We start from the raw sequence: 22063 nt of genomic DNA, 5'->3' as shown, positions 1-22063 counted from the left end.
AAAGATACAATATTTATTATTGCTTTTATAAAAAACACAAAAATATCTCCTAGCCTACCTCGTCGTATCGATTTCTGAACCTCTTATCTTGAACTATTCGTTCTGTAATATAAATTTTTCGAGACAAGTGAAAAGAAAATCATCAATAAAATCTTGTAATCCTACAAAATAGAATCAATTTACACTCCATTATCCGATAAACTTAATAAATAATATATGTATATATTTAGGCCCTCAACGACACAAACTGTTGGAATACTTCAAGGATGTGGTTGTCCAGGTCTTGGGTGAACAATAGCGTCTCCAACGTCGAACTGTATTTCTGCACTTGCTCGTGGTGCTAAAAACAAATTACTTCATATTATTTTTTATAAAACAAGTCAAGTAAAACTACAAAAATACCATTTTCAAGATACATTAATACACGTACATGCTCATAATAGACGGAGAGGCAGCGCCGAAAAATCTCTCTGAATTTACTAAAGCTAATTATTTCGCAGTTGATTATTGTGATTGTGTAAAGAAACATACTGCGGCCGGTCAAGCGAAACGTAGAACAGGGGTTACTGATAGGTTATCAAAGTTGCTTTCCTACGAAGGTAATGCAATCAATTTACTAAGGCTGAAAATCAGTAAAGGCATTCTAAATTGAATATAAATAAAAGTTATTATAGTCGGTCAGCTGTATGGCGGGACAGAGCCGATCGGTCGGCCCCAGTGAATGTACTATATTTATTATTATTATTCACTATATTTTGACCCCCCTGTAAACTGTTTTATTTACAGAATTAGCAAAAAATGTAAAATACAGTGCCGGCAAAAAAAATCTTTACATTGCCAAATAAATCACCAAATTTGAAGACAATTTGCTTGCGTTCTGTCTGCGCTTGGAGGGGAGGGTAGGGGAGGGGGGATAGCGTACTTGCGATGGTAATTATCTGTAGTTTACGGACTGGTTGGCTTATTTAGGGTATTCTGCGCGTTTGCACTGTAAACAGTTGGTTTTGTGTGGGTAGTCAGTATTAAACTTCTTCTCATTTACCGCATAAAGTTTGAGATCGTCAAATTCTAAATTGAACTGACAAATATGGGTCGAAAGAGACTCACAAAATAGGAGAAGGTTCGTGCTTTAACATTACTGGAGAAATTAGACTCTGTAATTACCGTAGCACGTGATATTGGTGCTTCAAGAGGGGCTATTATCAACTGAAACGTTCGGCTGCAGCGTTTCAGTTGATAAATAGCCCCTTTTGAAGCACCAATATCACGTGCTACGGTAATTACAGAGTCTAGTTTCTGCAGTAATGTTAAAGCGCGAACCTTTTCCTCTTTTGTGAGTCTCTTTCGACCCATATTTTTCAGTTCAATTTAGAATTTGACGATCTCAAACTTTACGCGGTAAATGAGAAGAAGTTTAGCACTGACTACCCACACAAAGCCAACTGTTTACAGTGCAAACGCGCAGAATACCTTAAATAAGCTAAGCGGTCCGTAAACTACAGATAATTCCCGTCGCAAGTACGCTATCCCCCCTCCCCTACCCTCCCCTCCAAGCCCAGACAGAACGCATGCAAATTGTCTTCAAATTTGGTGATTTATTTGGCAATGTAAAGATTTTTTTTGCCGGCACTGTATAAAAGATTTTTAAAATATGATTTTTTGACACATATAACATACTAGTGACGTCATTCATCTGGGTGTGATGACGTAATCGACTATTTTTTGTGTCGTGTGCTAGCTCATTTGAAAGGTAATTCAATTTTCTATTCAGTAATATCAACAATAAGATAATTATTTATACATGGTGTCCAAAAAATTTTTTTAATTAAATTAATTGGCACAAGAAGAATGTATGTACTTTATTTAATTTAAAATACATTTTATTGCTGTTAGAAAACATAGATTTTTGCTTAAATTCAATGTTCAAACTTCCAAGAGGCAGATGGGATGGGAACATTCAGTAAAAAGTAATGTTTATTTGTTTAATAAACATTTATTTCTGTTTTCTGACAGCAGTAGAATGTATTTTGAATTAAATAAATTACATACATTCTTCTTTTTGTGTCAATTAATTTAATGTAAAAAAAAAATTTTGGACACCCTGTATAATTAATCATGTTAATTAATTATATTACTGAATAGGGAATTGAATAACCTTTCAAATGAACTAGCACTCGACCCCTATTCCCATTTAAAAAAATAGTCGATTTCGTCATCACGCATCACGCCCAAATGGATACCGTCACTAGTACGATATATATGTCAAAAGATCATAATTTAAAAATCGAATAACTTTTGTATTTTACATTTTTTTCTAATTCTGTAAATAAAGCAGTTTACAAGGGGGTCCAAATATTGTGAATAACCCTGTACATTCACTGGGGCCGACCGACCGGCTCTATCCCGTCATACAGCTGACCGACTATAATAACTTTTATTTATATTTAATTTAGAATGTGTATACTAAATTTTCAGCCTTAGTAAATGGATTTAATGACCTTCGTAGGAAAGCAAGTTTGATACCCTCTCAGTAACCCCTGTTCTACGTTTCGCTTGACCGACCACAGTATGTTTCTCTACACAATCACAGTAATCAAATGTGAAAAAACTAGCTTTAGTAAATTCAGAGAGATTTTTCAGCGCTGCCTCTTGGACTATAATATCAGCTTCTACATTATCTTCAACACCAATATGAATTCTGAAAAAGGAATAACACGTTAGTATCACGTGAGCATTCCTGAAAGAACCGCAGTTCTGGTAATGTAGGAATACTTTAAATACAATTTGTCTCAACCTTTTTGGTTACTTACTGTTACGTAAATTCTTAATATATCCTATAAAACCATCTGAATGGATGTATAGCGATATGCTATAATTACTATTTCTGCTAATTTTATTTTCTTAATTTTTAATAATTTTTCTCAAAAACGAAACAACATTCTTCTTCTTTTAGTGCCTATTCGTTTCGAATATTGGCGATCATTCTGGCTATAATTATTTTATTAACTGATGCTTTAAATAGATTAGTTGTTGTTGTGGAGAACCATTTCCTCAGGTTCTTTAACCATGATATTCTTCTTCTCCCAATTCCTCGCTTTCCGAATACTTTACCTTGAAGGATTACCTTCAGTAATCTGTATTTGGTGCCGTTTCTCATTATGTGTCCGAGATATTCTAATTTTCTCCTTTTAATGGTATACATCACCTCTCTTTCTTTGCCCACTCTTCGTAATACGGTCTCGTTGGTTATTTTGTCAGTCCATGATATCCTTAGGATTCGCCTGTATAGCCACATCTCGAAGGCTTCAAGTTTTTTCTCCATTGCTTCAGTTAGTGTCCAGGATTCAACTCCGTAATACAATATCGAGAAGATATAACATCGTAGGAGCCTTACTTTTATCTCCAGATTAAGGTTGTGGCTTAAGAGTTTGGCCATGTTATTGAATGCACTCCTAGCCTTCTCTATTCTACGTTTTATTTCCTGTGAGTGATCCCATTGTTCAACAACATTAGTCATTCAAAATTCACATGTAAATATAAACCATATGCCGTTGATCTCGAGAAACGAAATATCCCTTAAACAGATTGTGTAAGATTAATGTTTCTTTCAAGGAAGCAATGGATTACGATAACCCTAAGAGTGCCACAGTCGTTATGTCAATTTCTTAAAATCCCAGCAGGATTTATGGACCCGTCTGGTCATTATCTGAAAACCGCAAAACCAGTTGACATAATAAGGGCTGCTACGGAACACAGTTCATTCCCAGCATCCGCACGAGGTAGACACACCCCTAGTCGCTAACAATAACCCTCGTTCGAGATATAAGCAAACACACCGCTTGTTTACCCAAAATAAATACATAACTGTCCGTTGTACACTTAATTTTTTAATTAATTCCGTCAACACCACTACCGGAATAGATGAATAAAAAAAAATGAAGAAGAAATCTTCCACTTACCGCCAAAAAGATTTGTTGCAATCTTCCAATCGTCCACTTGTACCAGTGCGTACCGTAATCTTTACCGTCTGTGTCGCATCTTACCAAATGCTCAGTCAGGATCATGATAAACCGTTGGAAGATGATCAAGAACAAATTCTTCTGATCTCCTTGAGCCCCTTCCAGTTTTTCCTCCATTTTTTCTATCATTTCCTCCGTTGGTTTCTCAAGGTCATCTATAATCAAATAATTACAGTAAATACTATATAACTAATAAGAAGTGACTGTACTATTAAAGATTTGATTTATCGAGATCAGCATCTCAACAAGACAAAAGTGTTTATACAGGGTGTCCAGAAACTCTACCGACAAACGAAGACAGAAGATTCCTCAGATAATATTTTAAGAATATTTAACCAAATTCACCTAGTCCGAAAATGCTTCCTAAGGGAGCTAGAGCCCTTTGAAAATGGCGTCTCGTAATTAGTTTTTATTAAATATCTCCAGAACACTTCTTTTTAGAAAAACGAAAATTGGTACAAATATTTATCTTTCAGAGGCAAATCGATTCCATTCATTGCATATTTCTAATACCGGTCATAGGCGTCCGTTTTGGGTAGAACAACAGTTACATTATCGCATAACTTTTTTGTTTTTAATTTTTAAGCGTTTTTGAGCCTAAATTTTTAAAACGTAAAGTATTATAGTACTAAAAGGTACTCTTACTTTAAGTCGATAGAATACACCGTTTTATAGATAAATCGATTTTAAAATTTTTCGTTTTCTGAATATCAACAAAAAAATTGAAAAAAAAACTATTTAGAAAAACGAAAACTGGTACGTTTATTTATAATCCAGAGATGGATCGATTTCATTAATTGCGAATTTCTACTACCGGTCATATGCGTTCGTTTTGGGTAGGTCAACGGATATTTTATCGCATAACTTTTTCTCATTAATTTTTAAGAATTTTTTACACTAGATTATTAAATTATGAGGTATTCTAGTACTAAAAGTTACCCTTGTTTTAAGTTAATAAAATACATAGTTTTTTTTTCAAATTTTTTTCAATTTTTTTTTAATTTCAGGGAACGAAAAATTTTCAAATCGATTTTTTTAGAAAACGGTGTGTCCTACCGACTTAAACCAAGAGTACCTTTTAGTTCTAGAATACCTCCCAATTTAATAATCCGGTTTCAAAAATGCTTAAAAGTTAAAGACAAAAAAGTTATGCGATAAAATAACCGTTGCCCCACATAAAACGGACGCCTATGACTGGTAGTAGAAATTGGCACTAGATAAAATCGATTTATCTGTGGAAGATGAATACGTTTACCAATTTTAGTTTTTCTAACTAGAAGCGTTCTGGAGGTATTTAAGAAAAACTAATTACAAGACGCCATCTTCAAAGAGCTCTAGCTCCCTTAGGAAGCATTTTCGGACTAGGTGAATTTGGTTAAATTGTCTTCAAATTATCTGAGGAATCTCCTGTCTTCGTTTGTCGGTAGAGTTTCTGGATGTCGGTATATTTATATAAGATAAATTATACAAACATTTATACAAGGTGTCCAGAAACTCTCCCGACAAACGAAGACAGGAGGTTCCTCAGATAATTTTAAGACAAATTAACCCAATTCACCCAGTCCGAAAATGCTTCCTAAGGGAGCTAGAGCTATTTGAAGATAACGTCTGGTAATTGGTTTTTCTTAAATACCTACAGAACGCTTCTACTTAGAAAAACGAAAACTGGTACGCTTATTTATCTTCCAGAGATAAATTCATTCCAATAATTATGAATTTCTAGTACCGGTCATAGGCGCCCGTTTTGGGTAGGGCAACTGGTATTTTATCGCATAACTTTTTTGTCTTTAACTTCTAAGCATTTTTGACACTGGATTATTAAACTGTGAGGTATTCTAGTAATAAAAGGTACTCTTACTTTAAGGCGGTAGAATGCACCGTTTTCTAGAAAAATCGATTTGAAAATTTTTCGTTTGTTGAGTTTGAAAAAATTTGAAAATTTTTTTCAAAAAAAGACGGTGTATTTTACAGACTTAAAGCAAGAGTAACTTTTAGTACTAGAATACCCCATAATTTAATCATCAAGCGTCAAAAATGCTTAAAAATTGAAGACAAAATGTTATGCAATAAAATAACCGTTGACATACCCAAAACGGACGCATATGACCGGTACTAGAATTTCACAACTAAGGAAATTGATTTATCTCTGGAAGATAAATAAAGGTACCAATTTTCGTTTTCTAAATGGTTTTTTTTTGAAAAAATTTTTTCAAAATCAACAGACGAAAAATTTTTAAAACGATTTTTCTAGAAAACGGTTTATCCTACCGGCTTAAAGCAAGAGTACCTTTTCGTACTAGAATACCTTGCAATTTAATAATCCATATAAAAAATGCTTAGAATTTAACGATAAAAAAGTTATACGATAAAATAACCGTTGCCCTACCCAGAACGGGCGCCTATGACCAGTACTAGAAATTTGTAATTGATGTAATTGATTTATATCTGAAAGATAAATAAGTGTACCAGTTTTCGTTTTTCTAAATAGAAGCGTTCTGGAGATATTTAAGAAAAACTAATTCCAAGACGCCATCTTCAAAGGGCTCTAGCTCCCTCACGAAGCATCTTTGGATTAGGTAAATTGGGTTAAATTGTCTTAAAATTATCTCAAGAATCTCCAGTCTTCGTTTGTCGGAAGAGTTTCTGGACACCCTGTATACAATATATTTTTACAACAAATCAGACAAAGATTAGGAATTCAAGACGTCATCGAAAGAATCACGACGCTTAAGTAGAACTGGACAGGACACAATGGACTGTGGACAAAACGAATTATGGAATGGAAGCCCAGAAACTATAAAAGAAGTCGAGGACGACCACCAACTAGATGGATAACGAAGTGAAGAGTAGCGGAAAACTGGCTACAAGCGGCCCAGTGTAGAAGATACTGGAAAGAACTAACGAAGGCCTATGTTCAGCAGTGGACGGAATTGGCTAATTAATGATGATGACAATCTGTACTTACCTTGTTTTTTCTTCTCGTCATCATCCGACTCACTGTCACTAGATTCTGCACGCGCCAATTTTTCTCTAGCTTCCACCAGCTCACCTCCTATTTTGATAACGTGCTTGTTCATTTTCTTAATGGTAAGATGAAGGATTTCCCACAAATACATTTTCGTGAACTCCGAATTCATTTCTTTGGAAAAAATCCAGTTAGCCACCTACAAAAAATATTTGTTATAGTTATATGTCTCGCTTTGATGATAAATACTATATTTAAAAATACTGATGTTACTTACCGCTGAGCACTCAACAATCTGTGTCTTCAGCATCTTGTCCACCAAAACAATCATCATCTGCTGGTGATTGTGCCACAACTCGAACATATTCCTCAGTATACAAATCTGAGCCTCTTCTGACTCAGCCAAAATCTTGAACACATAATGAAACTTTGAAATAGCTGCGAAGCTGTGAGAGAAACTCTTCGAGCCTAAGTTCAATAAAGTTTGTACGAAAACGTCGATTTTAAGTGGGTTGAATCTACCATCGGCGTCTTCTTCTGATCGCGGGTTGGGTAAGTCTTTTAGTACGGCAAGGGCTTCTTCGGGGCTACATTTTTGTCGGATGGTAACTACTAACTTGTGGGCAGCTTCGGTACCAGGTAAACTAGCTGAAAAGAAAAAAAAAGGACTTAGAAAATTTTTATTTGATTACTTATTTCAAGCAAAAGCATATGACATATAAACCCAGGTAAATAATTCAGACAAATACAATAGAAAATAAAAATATTTTATTATATATTCATTTCAGTAATTTATTACTTAATGTACAAAGAAAAATTACCTCTACAGAGAAAAGTTATGAGGTTGCAGTATTTTTCTATTCTGTATTATTATAAAAATGTCCTAAAATGTTTTTAATAATCATTTCAAATTGTTTCTTAACATCATCGAAGAGAGAAGCACTTTTAGGCAGGCCGCACATCAAAGAAACATGAAACGTAAATCACGTTTCATGGAAATAAAACACTGCTAAATAAATAAACGTCCGGTCATTTATGACACTCTCCGAAAATAAAAATGTTTTATGAGCATGAATCACACTCGTTTCATTGATGGGCGGACTTCAAGATTTGTTTAGCCGTGTTTTATTTTCATGAAATGTGTTTTACGTTTCATGTTTGTTGGTGCGCGGCTTGCATAAGAATTGAATATCATGCGAAGAATCTTCGCAGAGAATAAACATGCTCCAATTGTTTATACCCCAGGCTGTGGGTGAAAAACGTGATATAATTCAGGAATTTTTGAAACCTATCAGGTGTTGTAAAAGACGATGCCAGGAATAACTTATACTAAAATGTGACTAAAAATATTGTGAGCTTTTTTTAATTGCGATTTTCATTTGTTAAATTTGCAATTTTTAAAGATTTTTAATTTTGCAGCTTAGGATATTGATTTTAGAGAAAAACTTTTTGATAGAAAGTTGTAGTAAATTAAACAACCTACAATTTGAGCTATGGTAAGTTTAATTTCGTTTATTGGTTATTGCAAAACAGCCTGCGAAAGGTCCAAAATGTCCGTTTTTTACAATTGTGTTATTTATTGTACAAATATTTTTTTTTTATTTTTTAAAGCTTTAAAATGACGATCTTTCAATTCCAAACATAAAACAAAATTGTAAGGCCGGATTAACGAATTTGTTGCTTAGATATTATAAATTGTTTATCCCAAGAGGTCAAATGTCGAAGGCTGTAACTTTTTGAAAAAAAAAACCGTAGAGAGTTGCTGAAACATCCAATCTCCTTCTAAAGAGTTATATTTTCATATTCTGATGTAAATAAATGCGTAAAACATTTTTAAACCTCTAATTTTTGGGTTTGAAAATAAGGGGGCAAATTTCGTTATAAACATTTAGAGCTGAAGCGGCCCAGTACATCCTATAAGTTTTTAACTTACAGATTATTGTTGCTGAAGACGAAACGAAGATTTATAAAAAAATAAAAAATTTCTACGACCAACTGAAGCCGAGCTAAATGTTGGGTTTGAAAATAAGGGGGAAAATTTCGTTATAAACATTTAGAGCTGAAGCGGCCCTGTACATCCTATGAGTTTCTAACTTACAGATTATTGTTTCTGAATACGAAGCGAAGATTTATAAAAAAATAAAAAAAATTTACAACCAACTGAAGCCGAGATAATTGTTTATTTTTTCTTAAATCGTAGTGCCTTTATTTATAACAATTAAGAAATTATTTTACAATCATTGACTAAAGAAAGACTTATATTATCTTAAAATAAAAATTATTATAACTTAAATTACATTTAATTCTTAAAAATTATTTTTAAAATCGGTGCTTTTGCGAGCTGCCGAATTTTGCAAATAGCCCGGCTCGCTTCAAATCCGCGCGCTCGGAAAATTTTTACTTAACTTGTATTAAATTTTGACCGAAAACTCATAGGATGTACAGGGCCGCTTCAGCTCTAAATGTTTATAACAAAATTTGCCCCCTTATTTTCAATTCCAACATTTAGCTCGGCTTCAGTTGGTCGTAGAAATTTTTTATTTTTTATAAATCTTCGTTTCGTCTTTAGCAACAATAATCTGTAAGTTAAAAACTCATAGGATGTACAGGGCCGCTTCAGCTGTAAATGTTTATAACGAAATTTGCCCCCTTATTTTCAAACCCAAAAATTAGAAGTTTAAAAATGTTTTACCCATTTATTTACATCAGAATATGAAAACATAACTCTTTAGAAGGAGATTGGATGTTTCACCAAGTCTCTACGATTTTTTTTTTCAAAAAGTTATAGCCTTCGACATTTGACCCCTTGGAATAAACAATGTATAATATCTAAGCAACAAATTCTTAAATCCGGCCTTACAATTTTGTTTTATGTTTGGAATTAAAAGATCTTCATTTTAAAGCTTTAAAAAATAAAAAAAAATTATTTGTACAATAAATATCGCAATTGTAAAAAAACGGCCATTTTGGACCTTTCGCAGGCTGTTTTGCAATAACCAATAAACGAAATTAAACTTACCGTAGCTCAAATTGTAGGTTTTTTAATTTACTACAACTTTCTATTAAAAAGTTTTTCCCTAGAATCAATATCCTAAGCTGCAAAATTAAAAATCTTTAAAAATTGCAAATTTAACAAATGAAAATCGCAATAACAAAAAAAGCTCACAATATTTTTGGTCACATTTTACTAGAAGTTATTCCTGGCATCGTCCTTTACAACACCTGATAGGTTTCAAAAATTCCTGAATTATATCCTGAAATCGACCTATTTTTCACCCACAGCCTGGAGTATTATTTCAATTGGCAAATGCCGCTAAGCGAAGCCAAATAGCCCACTGGGGAAATTTTACCGGCGAGAACGGGGCTGCGTGTCCCGAGATCACCAGGAGATGCAGCTGAACCGGTGTAACCAAATAGGCTACATATGTATAAACCAAAGGTTAAGAAAATCGTTAATAGTAGTAAAAACACATTCAAGTGTATACCAACAGATACAATATTTTTGTAGGAAAACTCGGACTGAGATTTAAAAACTCGACAAGAAGAAAAATTAAACAGTTACTATTGATAGAAAAAATATGGCTGTAAGATGGCCGATGAGACCGCAAAACAAGAAATAACCAGCATACTAGAAGAACAAATTAAATGGATCCCAATCAAAGAAAAAGGGATTAAGGAAAACTGGAAGAGAATCAAGAAAGTTGAGGAATCCAGATTGAGTCCAGTCACAACAAGAAAAAAACTAGTGTGGATGACAGGGATAAATCAAAGAAAAGAAGTAAGAAAGAAAGTTCAAACAAATACAAGAGAGTACACGCAATAATCAGACAGAATATATGGTATGAGAAAACACAATTTTATAGAAAAGAATGTAATGAATTCGAAAATTATGAGAAGAAACCTGATAGCTTTCAGCTGCACAAGAAATTAAGAGATATCGCTGGCAACAAACGAAAACAACTAAACCAAACTCTAGAATCTAGAAGACAAAAAGGGATAAGGATTTGGCAAAAGTCTTTAAGAGTAGAGTGCTGGAAGAGTTTGAGAAAAAAGATACAGTAAATGACTGGTAGGAATCCGACAGCAAATATGAAGACTGGAGAGGAAGTGCTAGGAAAATCCTTCTAGCGAGCTTGCCCTGTATTATGAGGTGTAGAAGGTTATACCTCTCTGGATGTCTCATTACATGGCCCAAATATTGTAACTTTCGAATTTTTATTGTTTTTGCTATTTCTGTGTTCTTCTCCATACACTAATATATTTTTTCGATAATCGGAGTCGGCCACGGTCCCATTTATTGCAATTTATCGACCAGATTTCACAATAAACTATTTGCACACTTCAGTTACATGCAGGATCCGCTACGTTTTCATAATTTTGCATACATTACTCCGTTCGCGGCTTACACAAATAGTTCAATGTCGCGTGGCTATAATTACTGGTTTTTTTCTTTGAGTTAAGTAAATTGTTTTAATCTCAAAATCAGAATGTCGGCGAAGAACCTAATCTATCATTTAGAACCGACGGACTGGAAAAGATTTGTTGTTATTTTCTCTGAAAACATGTGGAAAACCATAAAGATCGTTAATCTTCGGCAATGTGGATATGAATGTTTGTTGTTCATCAAGATATTTATTAGTATATTTATTCAATAAATGGCAAGTTTCGCAACGTAATATTTATAAATGAACATGCATCAAAGAAGGACGATTCTTCTTCTTCCTCTAGTTCCATGATCGTTATCGATCGTTGGATATGACGTTAGCTACCATATTCGCGATCATAACATTATTGACAGAAGATCTAAGTGACGATGTAGATTTTGTTTAACATTGTTTCAATTTTTTATGCCATGCCGTTCTTTTCCTGTCCTTACCTGTTCATTGATATTATCTAATATTCTATCCGTTTTTGTCTTCTAAATTTTGGGATAGTTGCTTCCGTTTGTTCTCTTGTATTCGTTTTTACCTTTATTTCTGACTTCTCTTATTTGATCCATATTTATCCGTCTCAATATTTCTTCTATCGTCCACCCTTGTTTTCTTTTTGTTTTTATTGCACTCAATTTTGTTCTTTGAATGATCTTTAATTCACCTTTCATCCTCGTCCAGTTTTCCTCAGTACATTCCTCTCGGCTTGATATTAACTTGATTGATATTAACTTTTTTTTGTTGTAGTACACTGGTTATTTCTTTTTTTACGGTATCATTTGACATCTTTTTTCTATCAATAGTATCTGTTTTCTTATTCCCCCTTATTAGGGGAGTGCATTTAGATTTTCACTTCGGAAAAAATCAAACAAGATAAAACTTTTTGTAATTTCATTAAGAAATGTTTAATAAACAACATATCAAAAAGTTCTACTCGAGAAGTGGGTGCTTCATTTTTTATTAAACAAATGAACAGCGAAGTTAGATGTTTTTTTAAATAACTCCGAAAATATAATTTTTAGAAAAAAACTGACTCGCCCGTTGAAAAATTCAGAAAATCTTACAAAAAAAACCTTACATAAAGATTTTTCTAAAATTAAATCTCTAGATTCTGTAATTTTTTATTTATAACGCTAAAGTCACCCTTCTCACACACATTGGCGCACTGTAAACTAGCGTTGGAAGAAGTGCACGGTTGAGTTTTTTTAATGTAATTCTTTAACTAATGGATCAAAAGAAATTTTACAAATTGGACATGAAAGAAGATGAAATAAGCTATCTTATGGTTGCAATAAAAAGAAATAAAATGTATGGACATAAGTACGGTGTGGGCGGAAAGTGAGTCTTACATGAATTTTGTTTAAAAATGATTTAAAAATGTGTAACTAATACAATTTTACTTATAAAACTCTCAAATTTGCACAACTTACCTCTCAATAATCTTACTAAACGATATTTTATTCAAAAAAATCTCAAAAATTTAATTCAAATAATACGATGTCTCAAAAAATGTAATTTTTGAAAACTTCGTAGTTTTACAGAATTTCCACCATTTTAAGACGGTATTACTCAAGTTTGAATAAATCTAATACAATTTTTTTGCTATTTTTTTAAAGCTTGGGATGTAATCTTTAAAAAACACTGAATTATTTTAGTTCAAACATGAAATAAACAATTTCTTTTTGAGAAAAGTAAGAAAGATAACAAAAATGTAATACAAAAACCGAAAATGACCAGCTGAAAAAATGTATATACAGAGTGATCAAAACTTTTTTCTGTAAAACTTACCTAAAATACATTTAATAATAAGCTTCAACAATAATAAATGTTCAACAAAAAAATTTTTTTAGCTCTTATACAGTATGTCTGCGTAACTTGGAACCTATTGATAACTTTTTTAATATCAGTTTTACGAAAAAAAGTTATTCTTTGTAAAATATTCTACATGATATATAACATAAGACGCAACCATCAAATATCAAATTTCGTTACTTTTGTTCGAGGTATGTCAAAAAACATGAATTTCACTCAAGAGTAAAGTACCTTTATATTTCACAATATGGAAAATTTTTATAAAGGAAAGTTGTTTGGAATTAAAAACTATATTCCATTATGTAATTATATCCTTCTAATCAAAAATTTGTTTTTTTTTTAATATTCTTTCTAATGCATTTTAAATTTTAATATTATTGTGAAAATTATTTGTTTATCTTTTTTTTTTAAGAATGAAATTCCATATTTGTTTGATTGGATTCTACTTGTTTTTCATTTAAATATCCGCCATTTTGGATCCGCCATTTTGAAATTTAAATTTTTAATCTTTAATTCAGATTCAACAACCTCTTAAAAATAAAGACAATAAATGTTTTAGAAAAATGTTCTTTTTTATGTTCTTTTTAGAAAATCCGCATTGTGGATCCGCCATTTTACAGTTTATAATGTTAACATTTAAGTTAGGTTTATCAAAGCTCTCAAAAATAAATATATGTAGAAATAAATACATTTTGTAAAGAAATTATGATTTTACAACTATGTTTTAAGTTATTCGCCATTTTGGATCGGCCATTTTATAATTTAAATTATCAAAATTTGATTCAGGTTCAGCAACCTATCAAAAATATCCACATATATGTAAACAAACACGTTTTATAAAAAAAAATCGGATTTTACAACTACTTTTTAAGGATTTTTAGGAAAAATCCGCCATTTTGAATCCGCCATTCTGAGTTTGCAAATTGTAATGTCAGATTCGGGTTCAGCATAATCAAAACTTAAGTAAAAACATTTTTTATCAAAATAAAATGTTGAATTCACCCATATTCTTAAACATTATATTTGTACAAAACAATTGTTATTGTTTAAACAATTAATAAACAATTAGCGGCGAAATTTGTGAGTAGAACTTTTTACTTTAACATATTTATAAACTGACAAAAAAAGTTTTAGAAAAATATAACCTTGTTTGATTTTTTCCGAAACATTGTATCTTTTCGTTCTAATTGCACTCCCCTATATATTATCACCGTTCAACATCAGTCTTATTTTTCCTCTCAAAATAATGTGATATGATGGTACATCTACACTTGGATATATACAGGGTGTTTCATTAATATTTGTCCATATAGCAACTGGAGAAACCTTAGCACAAAATACGAAGATTTAACCTAAAACTCTTAAATAAAATGTGGTTCCTTACTGAGTTACAGGGTGTTTTATCTAAAAATTTAAAAACTATTTTTGCTCAGCATTTTAAAACTATTCGACGTATCCTTTTCATACTTGGCAGGAAGTATAGGTACTGTACAAACTACTAAATTATGTTAAACAAACGTTTCTGGCTATTACCAGAGGCGTACGACGGGGGAAAGTGAATGGTTGACCCTTTCCAAATTCTACGTCACTGGCGGAATTGCTATTTTAGTTCAATTATTGGATCCTCCAATACTTTCTATGAAAGTGATACACTCTACATTCGTTACGATTAAGTCATTAGTTTTCGAGATCTTTTAAGTTAAAAATGAAACGACACGGTTATTTTGATTAATGTATTGTGTCGCTTCATTTTTAATTTCAAATATCTCGAAAACTAATCATTTTATCGTTACGAAGAAAGAATATATTATTTACATAAGAAGTACTGGAAAATCAAAAAATTACACTAAAATAGCAATTTCGTCAGTGGCGTAGAATTTGGGAAGGTTCAACCAGCCACTATCCCCCGTCGTACGCCTCTGGTAGTAGCTACAAACGTTTATTTATCTTAATTTAGTAGGGTGTACAGTACCTACACTTTCTGCCAAGTATGATAAGGATACGCCAACTAGTTTTAAAGTACAGTAAAACCTCGATATAACGGACTAATCGGGGGGACGGGATGTCCGTTAAAGCCGAAAGTCCGTTATATAAAAATATGTTTAAAATAAATCAATTTTTTTTAATATGTACTGTATTTAGATACAGTGTACACATATGTAAGTTAAAAAAAGGATCAAGTTTTGTTTGCCACTTTTTTATTTTTCTACATCATCTAAAAACTTTCTGGAATATACTCGTTTGGTTGCCAATATTCAATGATCCATGGGTTGAATAAGCGATGAATTTTTTGGCAAAAAGATACAATTAAAGTTGCCATCTTCTGAATGTCGAATATTTTCAGGGGGATTAGCAGGAGCTTTGTCTAAAATCGATAAACATTTCACCTATTTCGGCGATATTTCCAGTTTCTTCTCTTGAAATTTTCTCACTGCACATGCAGGTACAAATTCTTTAAAAAACCAATTTTTGAAAATATCTTTGGTGAACCATGCTTATTAGAGTTATAGCAGTATGAAACGGGCAGATAATGCAATTTATCTTTGACAATGACACCTCTAGGTTTACGAGATTTGCCAAGAATTATAACAGTCAATCCATGCAATCCATCGGCGTTAGCACAAAGCAGTGACGAGATCCTATCCTTGCTGATTTTCCATACAGAATTCGATTTTTCATTTTTTTGAATTCAATTCTTTTTTACATTTGATAGGATTTTTTGTCCGTTATATCCGAAGTCCGTTAAATAGAGGTCCGTTCTATCGAGGTTTTACTGTACTGGGTACAAATAATTTTTAAATTTTACTCATATGAATCATATTTTTTGTATAAATTAATCAAAATAACTGTGCCGTTTCATATTTAACCTCAAATATCTCGAAAACTAATGACTTTATCGTTACCAATGAAGAGTATATTATTTACGTAGAAAGTATTGTAGAATCTAAAAATGGCACTAAGATAGTAATTCCTTCAGTGGCGTAGAATTTGAGAAGGGTCAACCATTCACCATCCCCTGTCGTACGCCTCTGGTAGTAGCTAGAAACGTTTGTTTATTATAATTTAGTAGAGTGTTTAGTAGTCGCACTTTCTGCCAAGTGTGAAAAGGACACGTCAAATAGTTTTAAAATGCTGAGCAAAAATAGTTTTTAAATTTTTAGATAAAACACCCTGTAACTCAGTAAGGAACCACATCTTATTTAAGTGTTTTAGGTTAAATCTTCGTATTTTGTGATAAGGTTTCTCTAGTTACTATATGGACAATTATTAATGAAACACCCTGTATATTCTGACTGATAATACTGAATTTTTGTATCTTATCTTGTAGGGGAGCAAAGTATGCTAAATGTGCAATCATTCGAGCGTTATGGGGACTTATTGGGTTGTGAAGAGTCGGTCCTAAAATCAAAAAAAGTTAAGTAAAATTTTCCATTGTGGTGGGGACTTTCCATTTTTTAATTTAATTTTCCATTTCAAATAATAGTTTTTTCCGATTATAGTGCCATCTATCCATAATTCGAAAAAATGTTTCCGAGTAAAAGTTGCTTATTTTTACATAAAGAATCCAAATCTGCTATAAATTTTGGAGCTTCTATTTAAGATTTTAAAGTAACACCCCACCCCACCACCGTGAGGGGTCGTGTCTGATAACATTCGATAGATTTCGAATACGTGTATTTTGTAGTTTTTCGATGCGATGTTTATTATGCGAACTATCGCGGGATTTGTATTTAAAATTTTAAATTTACCCCCCAGCACTCTCCGTGAGGGATCATGTTTGGTATCATTCGATAGATTTTTGAAAAATATTGAACACGTATTTTTTAGTTTTTCGATCTGTCGTTCATTTCGCGAAATATTCGCTTTTTTTGTGAAATTTCTTGACTCACTCATTTGAGGTCCATCTGCAGAGTATCAGGTTTTTCCCCATATGATAAACTGACGCGCTCGAGTAACTGCAAAAATCCCCGCTTGGGCTCCCCTACCATTAGATAGATAAAGTCTATTTGGTTACTAACCACTCGTTCAGGTGTAAAGAATCTAGGGCAATATTTTTTGTCAGAGAGCAATTCCCTGTAAGTGTGGCAAATTAATAATTGATTTTTTTAGGAACAGATACGTTTGAGTCCTCTAGTAGTTTCTTCTTCTTCTTGAGATTGGAAATCATTAATCATTGGATATCCTGACTTTATTTACAGCTGATCTAAAGAGTTCATTAGTGGTGCAGCCAAACCACTCTCTCAAATTCCGCAACCATAACATTATTTTGCGGCCTCGATTCCATTTTCCATCTTTTTCCTTGCAATATATTTTGAAGTAATGCGTATTTATGTCCTCTCATCAGTGACCCAAACATTCGACTTTTCTTCGTTTTATCGTTAACAAAATTTCTGGGTATTTTCTTATCTTTCGTATTACTTCAAAGTATGTGAATCTTTCAACTCAACTTATCTTTTCAGCATTCGACGGTAGTACCACATCTTGAAACTTTCAATATTTTTATGTTGTTCTGTTTGAGAGTCCAGGTCTCTATACCATATAATAGCGTGTTAAATACGTAGCCTCTTGACATTCTTAATCGTAGAGGAGTGCTTACATATCTCTGTTGCAGAAGAATTTTCTAATCTGTATGAAGGTGGCCCTGACAATTTCGATGCGTCTTTTTATTTCATTGTTTTGGTCTTCAGTTTCGTTTATTAAAGTTCGCAAATATTTGTAACTTGATACTTTTTCAATTTAAATGCCGTTTATTATATACAGGGTGTTTGGTAAAGAATGGGCCATAGCTTAACCTCAGGTTCCTGAGGTTAAAATAGGCCGATTTAAGCTAACTTACCTTAGTTTTCAAAGTTTATAATAACCGAGATACAGGGTGTCAAAGTTAAACTTTTTTTTATTTATTATTGAATATTTCCTGACAGGTATGAGATAACAATATGAAATTTGGTATGTTGGAGTTTTTTGGGTCGAGAAAACCAAATTCTCTACCAAAAATTATGCATTGCCCAGAGGGCGCCACATACGCCTTTCAGCACTCATTTATTACGTTCAATTTTTTTTTTATCCCTCACTCTGTATAATTTTGACATTAAAATTTTTATTCTCCTATTAGTTTTATGTACTTAAAAATGGTATACTTCTTTCATCTCACTAAACTCAACCGTTTTCGAGATAAACGCATTTTAAATCTGCGATACACCATCATTTTTAGCATAATATCATTGTAGTTACACCCGAAAAATAACTTAAAACCATAAAATTATTCAAAAATGTATCGCAAATTTCTTCAAATGGAATTTGCGATGCAATGACATAAATTTGAGAACTGGCACAATTATTATGGTTTTAAGTTATTTTTCGGGTGTAACTACAATGATATTATGCTAAAAATGATGGTGTATCGCAGATTTAAAATGCGTTTATCTCGAAAACGGTTGAGTTTAGGGAGATAAAAAATATACCTATTTTAAGTAAAACTAATAGGAAAATAAAAATTTTAATGTCAAAATTATACAGCGTGAGGGATAAAAAAATGAACGTAATAAATGAGTGCTGAAAGGCATATGTGGCGCCCTCTGGGCAATACATAATTTTTGGTAGGGAATTTAGTTTTCTCGACCCAGAAACCCCCACATACCAAATTTCATGTTGTTATTTCATACCTGTCAGGAAATATTCAATAATAAATAAAAAAAAAAGTTTAACTTCGACACCCTGTATCTCGGTTATTATAAACTTTGTGCTAAGGTAAGTTAGCTTAAATCGGTCTATTTTAACCTCAGGAACCTGAGGTTAAGCTATGGCCCATTCTTTACCAAACATCCTGTATATATTTAAATGCCGTTTATACTAATATGTGCTGATTGTGTCATGTTTTTACTGAAGACCATATACTTGGTTTTTTTGATATTGATATTTATGCCATAATTGTTGAAAGCAATATTTATCGTTATAATTCTTCTACTGTTCTTGCAACTAGTACAGTATAGTCCGCGTATCGAATATTATTTACAACCTCTCCATTGATTATGATTCCTTCCTTTGCTTGCAAAAGGGGTTCCTGACATATGGTTTTACTATATCCATTTAATAGCAGTGGTGAAATAATGCATTCCTGTCGTAATTCTCTACGTATTTCTATTGCTTGTGATGTCTATCAGTTATACTACCCTACATAAATGGTGCGCAACTGTTGCTGGCTAAATGGGCGCAGTTCCCAAAGGCCATAAAAAAGGCTTAGGAACCACAGGAGCACTGTTTGTATGTGCGCTCTTCTATAAAAAGTTGTGAATTCTGAAAAAACCTAGATGTCTGGTTCATCGACTTCGAAAAAGTGTATGGAGAAGAGCAGCCACAGACAAGCAAGGGTGGAGGCAAAAAATAAAGGAGGCCAAGGCTCAATTTGGGCTGTAGTGCCGTAGAAGAAGAAGAAGAACCATAATCGGAATATTAAAGAAGGCCTTTATGACTAAGACAGGACCTTAATGTTTTTAACAACAGCCCAAATAAAATGTTCTAAAATAAAGACTGATGAAATGAGATTAACACAGCGATATAGCGTACAACATTGAAATATAAATCAGAAGAGACATATTTTCAAAAGCAGACACGAAAAGAGAGGTTGAGTTCATTAAAAAGTAATATATGAATCCTACATATATATTTATGTTCAAAGGTTACGTTTAACATTTTAACGACCGAATTAAGTCTGTGTTCGTTGAAGCAGACAAAAAAACAATTGAAAAGATTCCAGATCTGTCCACCGTCCCGTTCTTCTTGCCCAATACTGAACTTATCACAAAATCATCTCAACCTTGCTGATTCTAATGTCGGTATTTTTGTACAAATTACCAAATTGCCCAATGTTTAACGACAATGATCCTTTATTTTTTAAATTAAAGATGGTTTCGCAAGAAGGCGTATTGTTCGCTTTTTTCGCCGCTTATCTGGCAAGTTTATCGAGTTAACTTCCAAATTTTCCTTGTAGAAGAAGGATGAGAAGCGCACATGACAATGAAAGTGAATGTGTTCGAATGTTGGTTTGATTGTTTTTTGCGTAATATGTTAATCGAATGAGTTTATATAATTTTACGGTTTATTCTCTTTTTCAAACAATGGCATAATAAGTTCTTAATTTTTACAGACTTTAACAAGGATACCAAAAATAGCTACTAAGTACTTCTTCTGTTTGTGCTTTAGTAGTCCAGAGAAATAAGTATTTCTGAGGACGCCATAGGTATTTGACATACACTTCATACATATATGAGGGTGGATTGATATAAAACTAGGCTTTGATAGAAAAAACACGTTTTTTGTGATTAAATCGATTTCATTTTCAACACAGTCCCCTTTTAGCACGATACACTTAGTAAGAATATGTTCCAATTTTTTTATCTCATGCGAATAGTACTTTTGCTCGAGCTCTTCAAAATACATAGGCCAAAATTTCAGCGACGACTTCATCGTTTGTTGCGACACGGCGTCCTCCGAGCCATTTTTTTTTAGGTTTGGAAGCAGGAAAATGTCGCTGGTGGCAAAATCTGGGGAATACGATGGGTGTTCAACTAATTTATAGCCCAATTCGTGTAATTTTGCCATGCCGAAAGCCGATCGGTGAGCCGGTGCGTTGTCTTGGTAAAAGAGCACTTTTTGCGTGCCAAACCGGGGCGTTTTCAACGCAATTCAGCATCAAATCGATCCAATAATGCTGCGTAGTCGTAGTACTCGCTATTGATTGTCTTTTCTTTTTCCAAGTAGTGGATGTGGATCATGCCCTTCGCAGCCCAGAAAACAGTCGCCACCACTTTGCCCGCCGAATGTGCACTTTTTGGCTTTTTCGGCGGGCCTTCGCCGCGTTAGCGTCACTGTTTCGACTGTTCTTTGACGGTGAATGATGTTAAATACGCGTTCGTAGGATATATTTAGGGCCTCTACTATCCAAAATTTTACTGTTTCTAACGAAGTTGCAGCCTCACCATATACTTCGTCCAGGTCGGCTTTGATTTTCACATGCGTTTTCCCCTTTTTGTGGAGGAACTTAATCACCGAACGATACTCGATTTTGTCCATTTTTCCGAAAACACAAAAGTTGTTTGCTTCTGACGGCTGTAAAAACCAAACTATACTGAATTCGCTCTACCGAGATTCAATTTGACACATTCGGAATAGGACACATACAACACAAAAATTCCTACCTCACACTATTAACTGCTAAAATCAACTTAATCTTTCATTAAAAAAAGAAGAATTATTAGAAATAGTGGGAGTGTCTACTAATCTCATAAAATTTTGTGAAGTTTATTTCTACAAAATATTTTTATTTTGTACAATAAATAATTTTCTCATTTGTTTTCAGTATATTGTAATGGCGTAAATAAATAATTATTGATTAGCGTAAGGTTTATGTTATTTTTATGTCTGTTTACTATTAATAATATTGGCTATGAGCAGGTGTGTTGGTTGTGTAGTAATTTCCAGTCACTTCTGACAACTGAATTTCCCAAAAAAGAAATTACTAACGTCAGTGTCAAAGTGAATCTCGATAGAGCGAATTCAGTATAATAGTTTTTTGCTTAAAATTTTGACAGACGTCACGTCATGAATGGCAAATGTCAAAACCGAGAGCAATTCGGTATCAAGTAACGCCATCTATTAAAGGGTAGTTTTATATTATCAATCTATCGTCTTACTCACATTAGCTGAAAATCCGATTATACAGATAAAGATAAATAGTCCATGTGGTGAGACCGCTCAGGTCTGAAAAAATTTCTGATTAGATTTCTTTGTGGATTCCTATTCAAAAATGTCCCCTTTTAGCAAATTTGAAGGGTGCCGGG

The 22063-nt window shown here is 33.1% G+C and overlaps 1 protein-coding gene across 1 annotated transcript in view; it reads right to left on the bottom strand.

Moving 5' to 3' along the window:
* LOC126879221 (nuclear cap-binding protein subunit 1) overlaps positions 1–22063 on the bottom strand; it is an 84567-nt gene continuing 62504 nt past the window's right edge. The window contains exons 6-9 of the mRNA XM_050642278.1: positions 7262–7632; positions 6985–7183; positions 3960–4174; positions 1–340 (exon numbers count right to left, since the gene is read on the bottom strand). Coding sequence (XP_050498235.1) covers positions 227–340; positions 3960–4174; positions 6985–7183; positions 7262–7632 — 899 coding nt within the window. The 3' untranslated portion in view covers positions 1–226. The remainder of the gene's footprint in view (positions 341–3959; positions 4175–6984; positions 7184–7261; positions 7633–22063) is intronic.

The sequence above is a fragment of the Diabrotica virgifera genome, chromosome 1 (genome assembly GCF_917563875.1).
Source record: "Diabrotica virgifera virgifera chromosome 1, PGI_DIABVI_V3a".
NCBI classification, from domain to species: Eukaryota; Metazoa; Arthropoda; class Insecta; order Coleoptera; family Chrysomelidae; genus Diabrotica; species Diabrotica virgifera.
The sequence above is the reverse complement of the archived record's forward strand: the minus strand, read 5'-3'. Positions and strand labels throughout refer to the sequence as shown.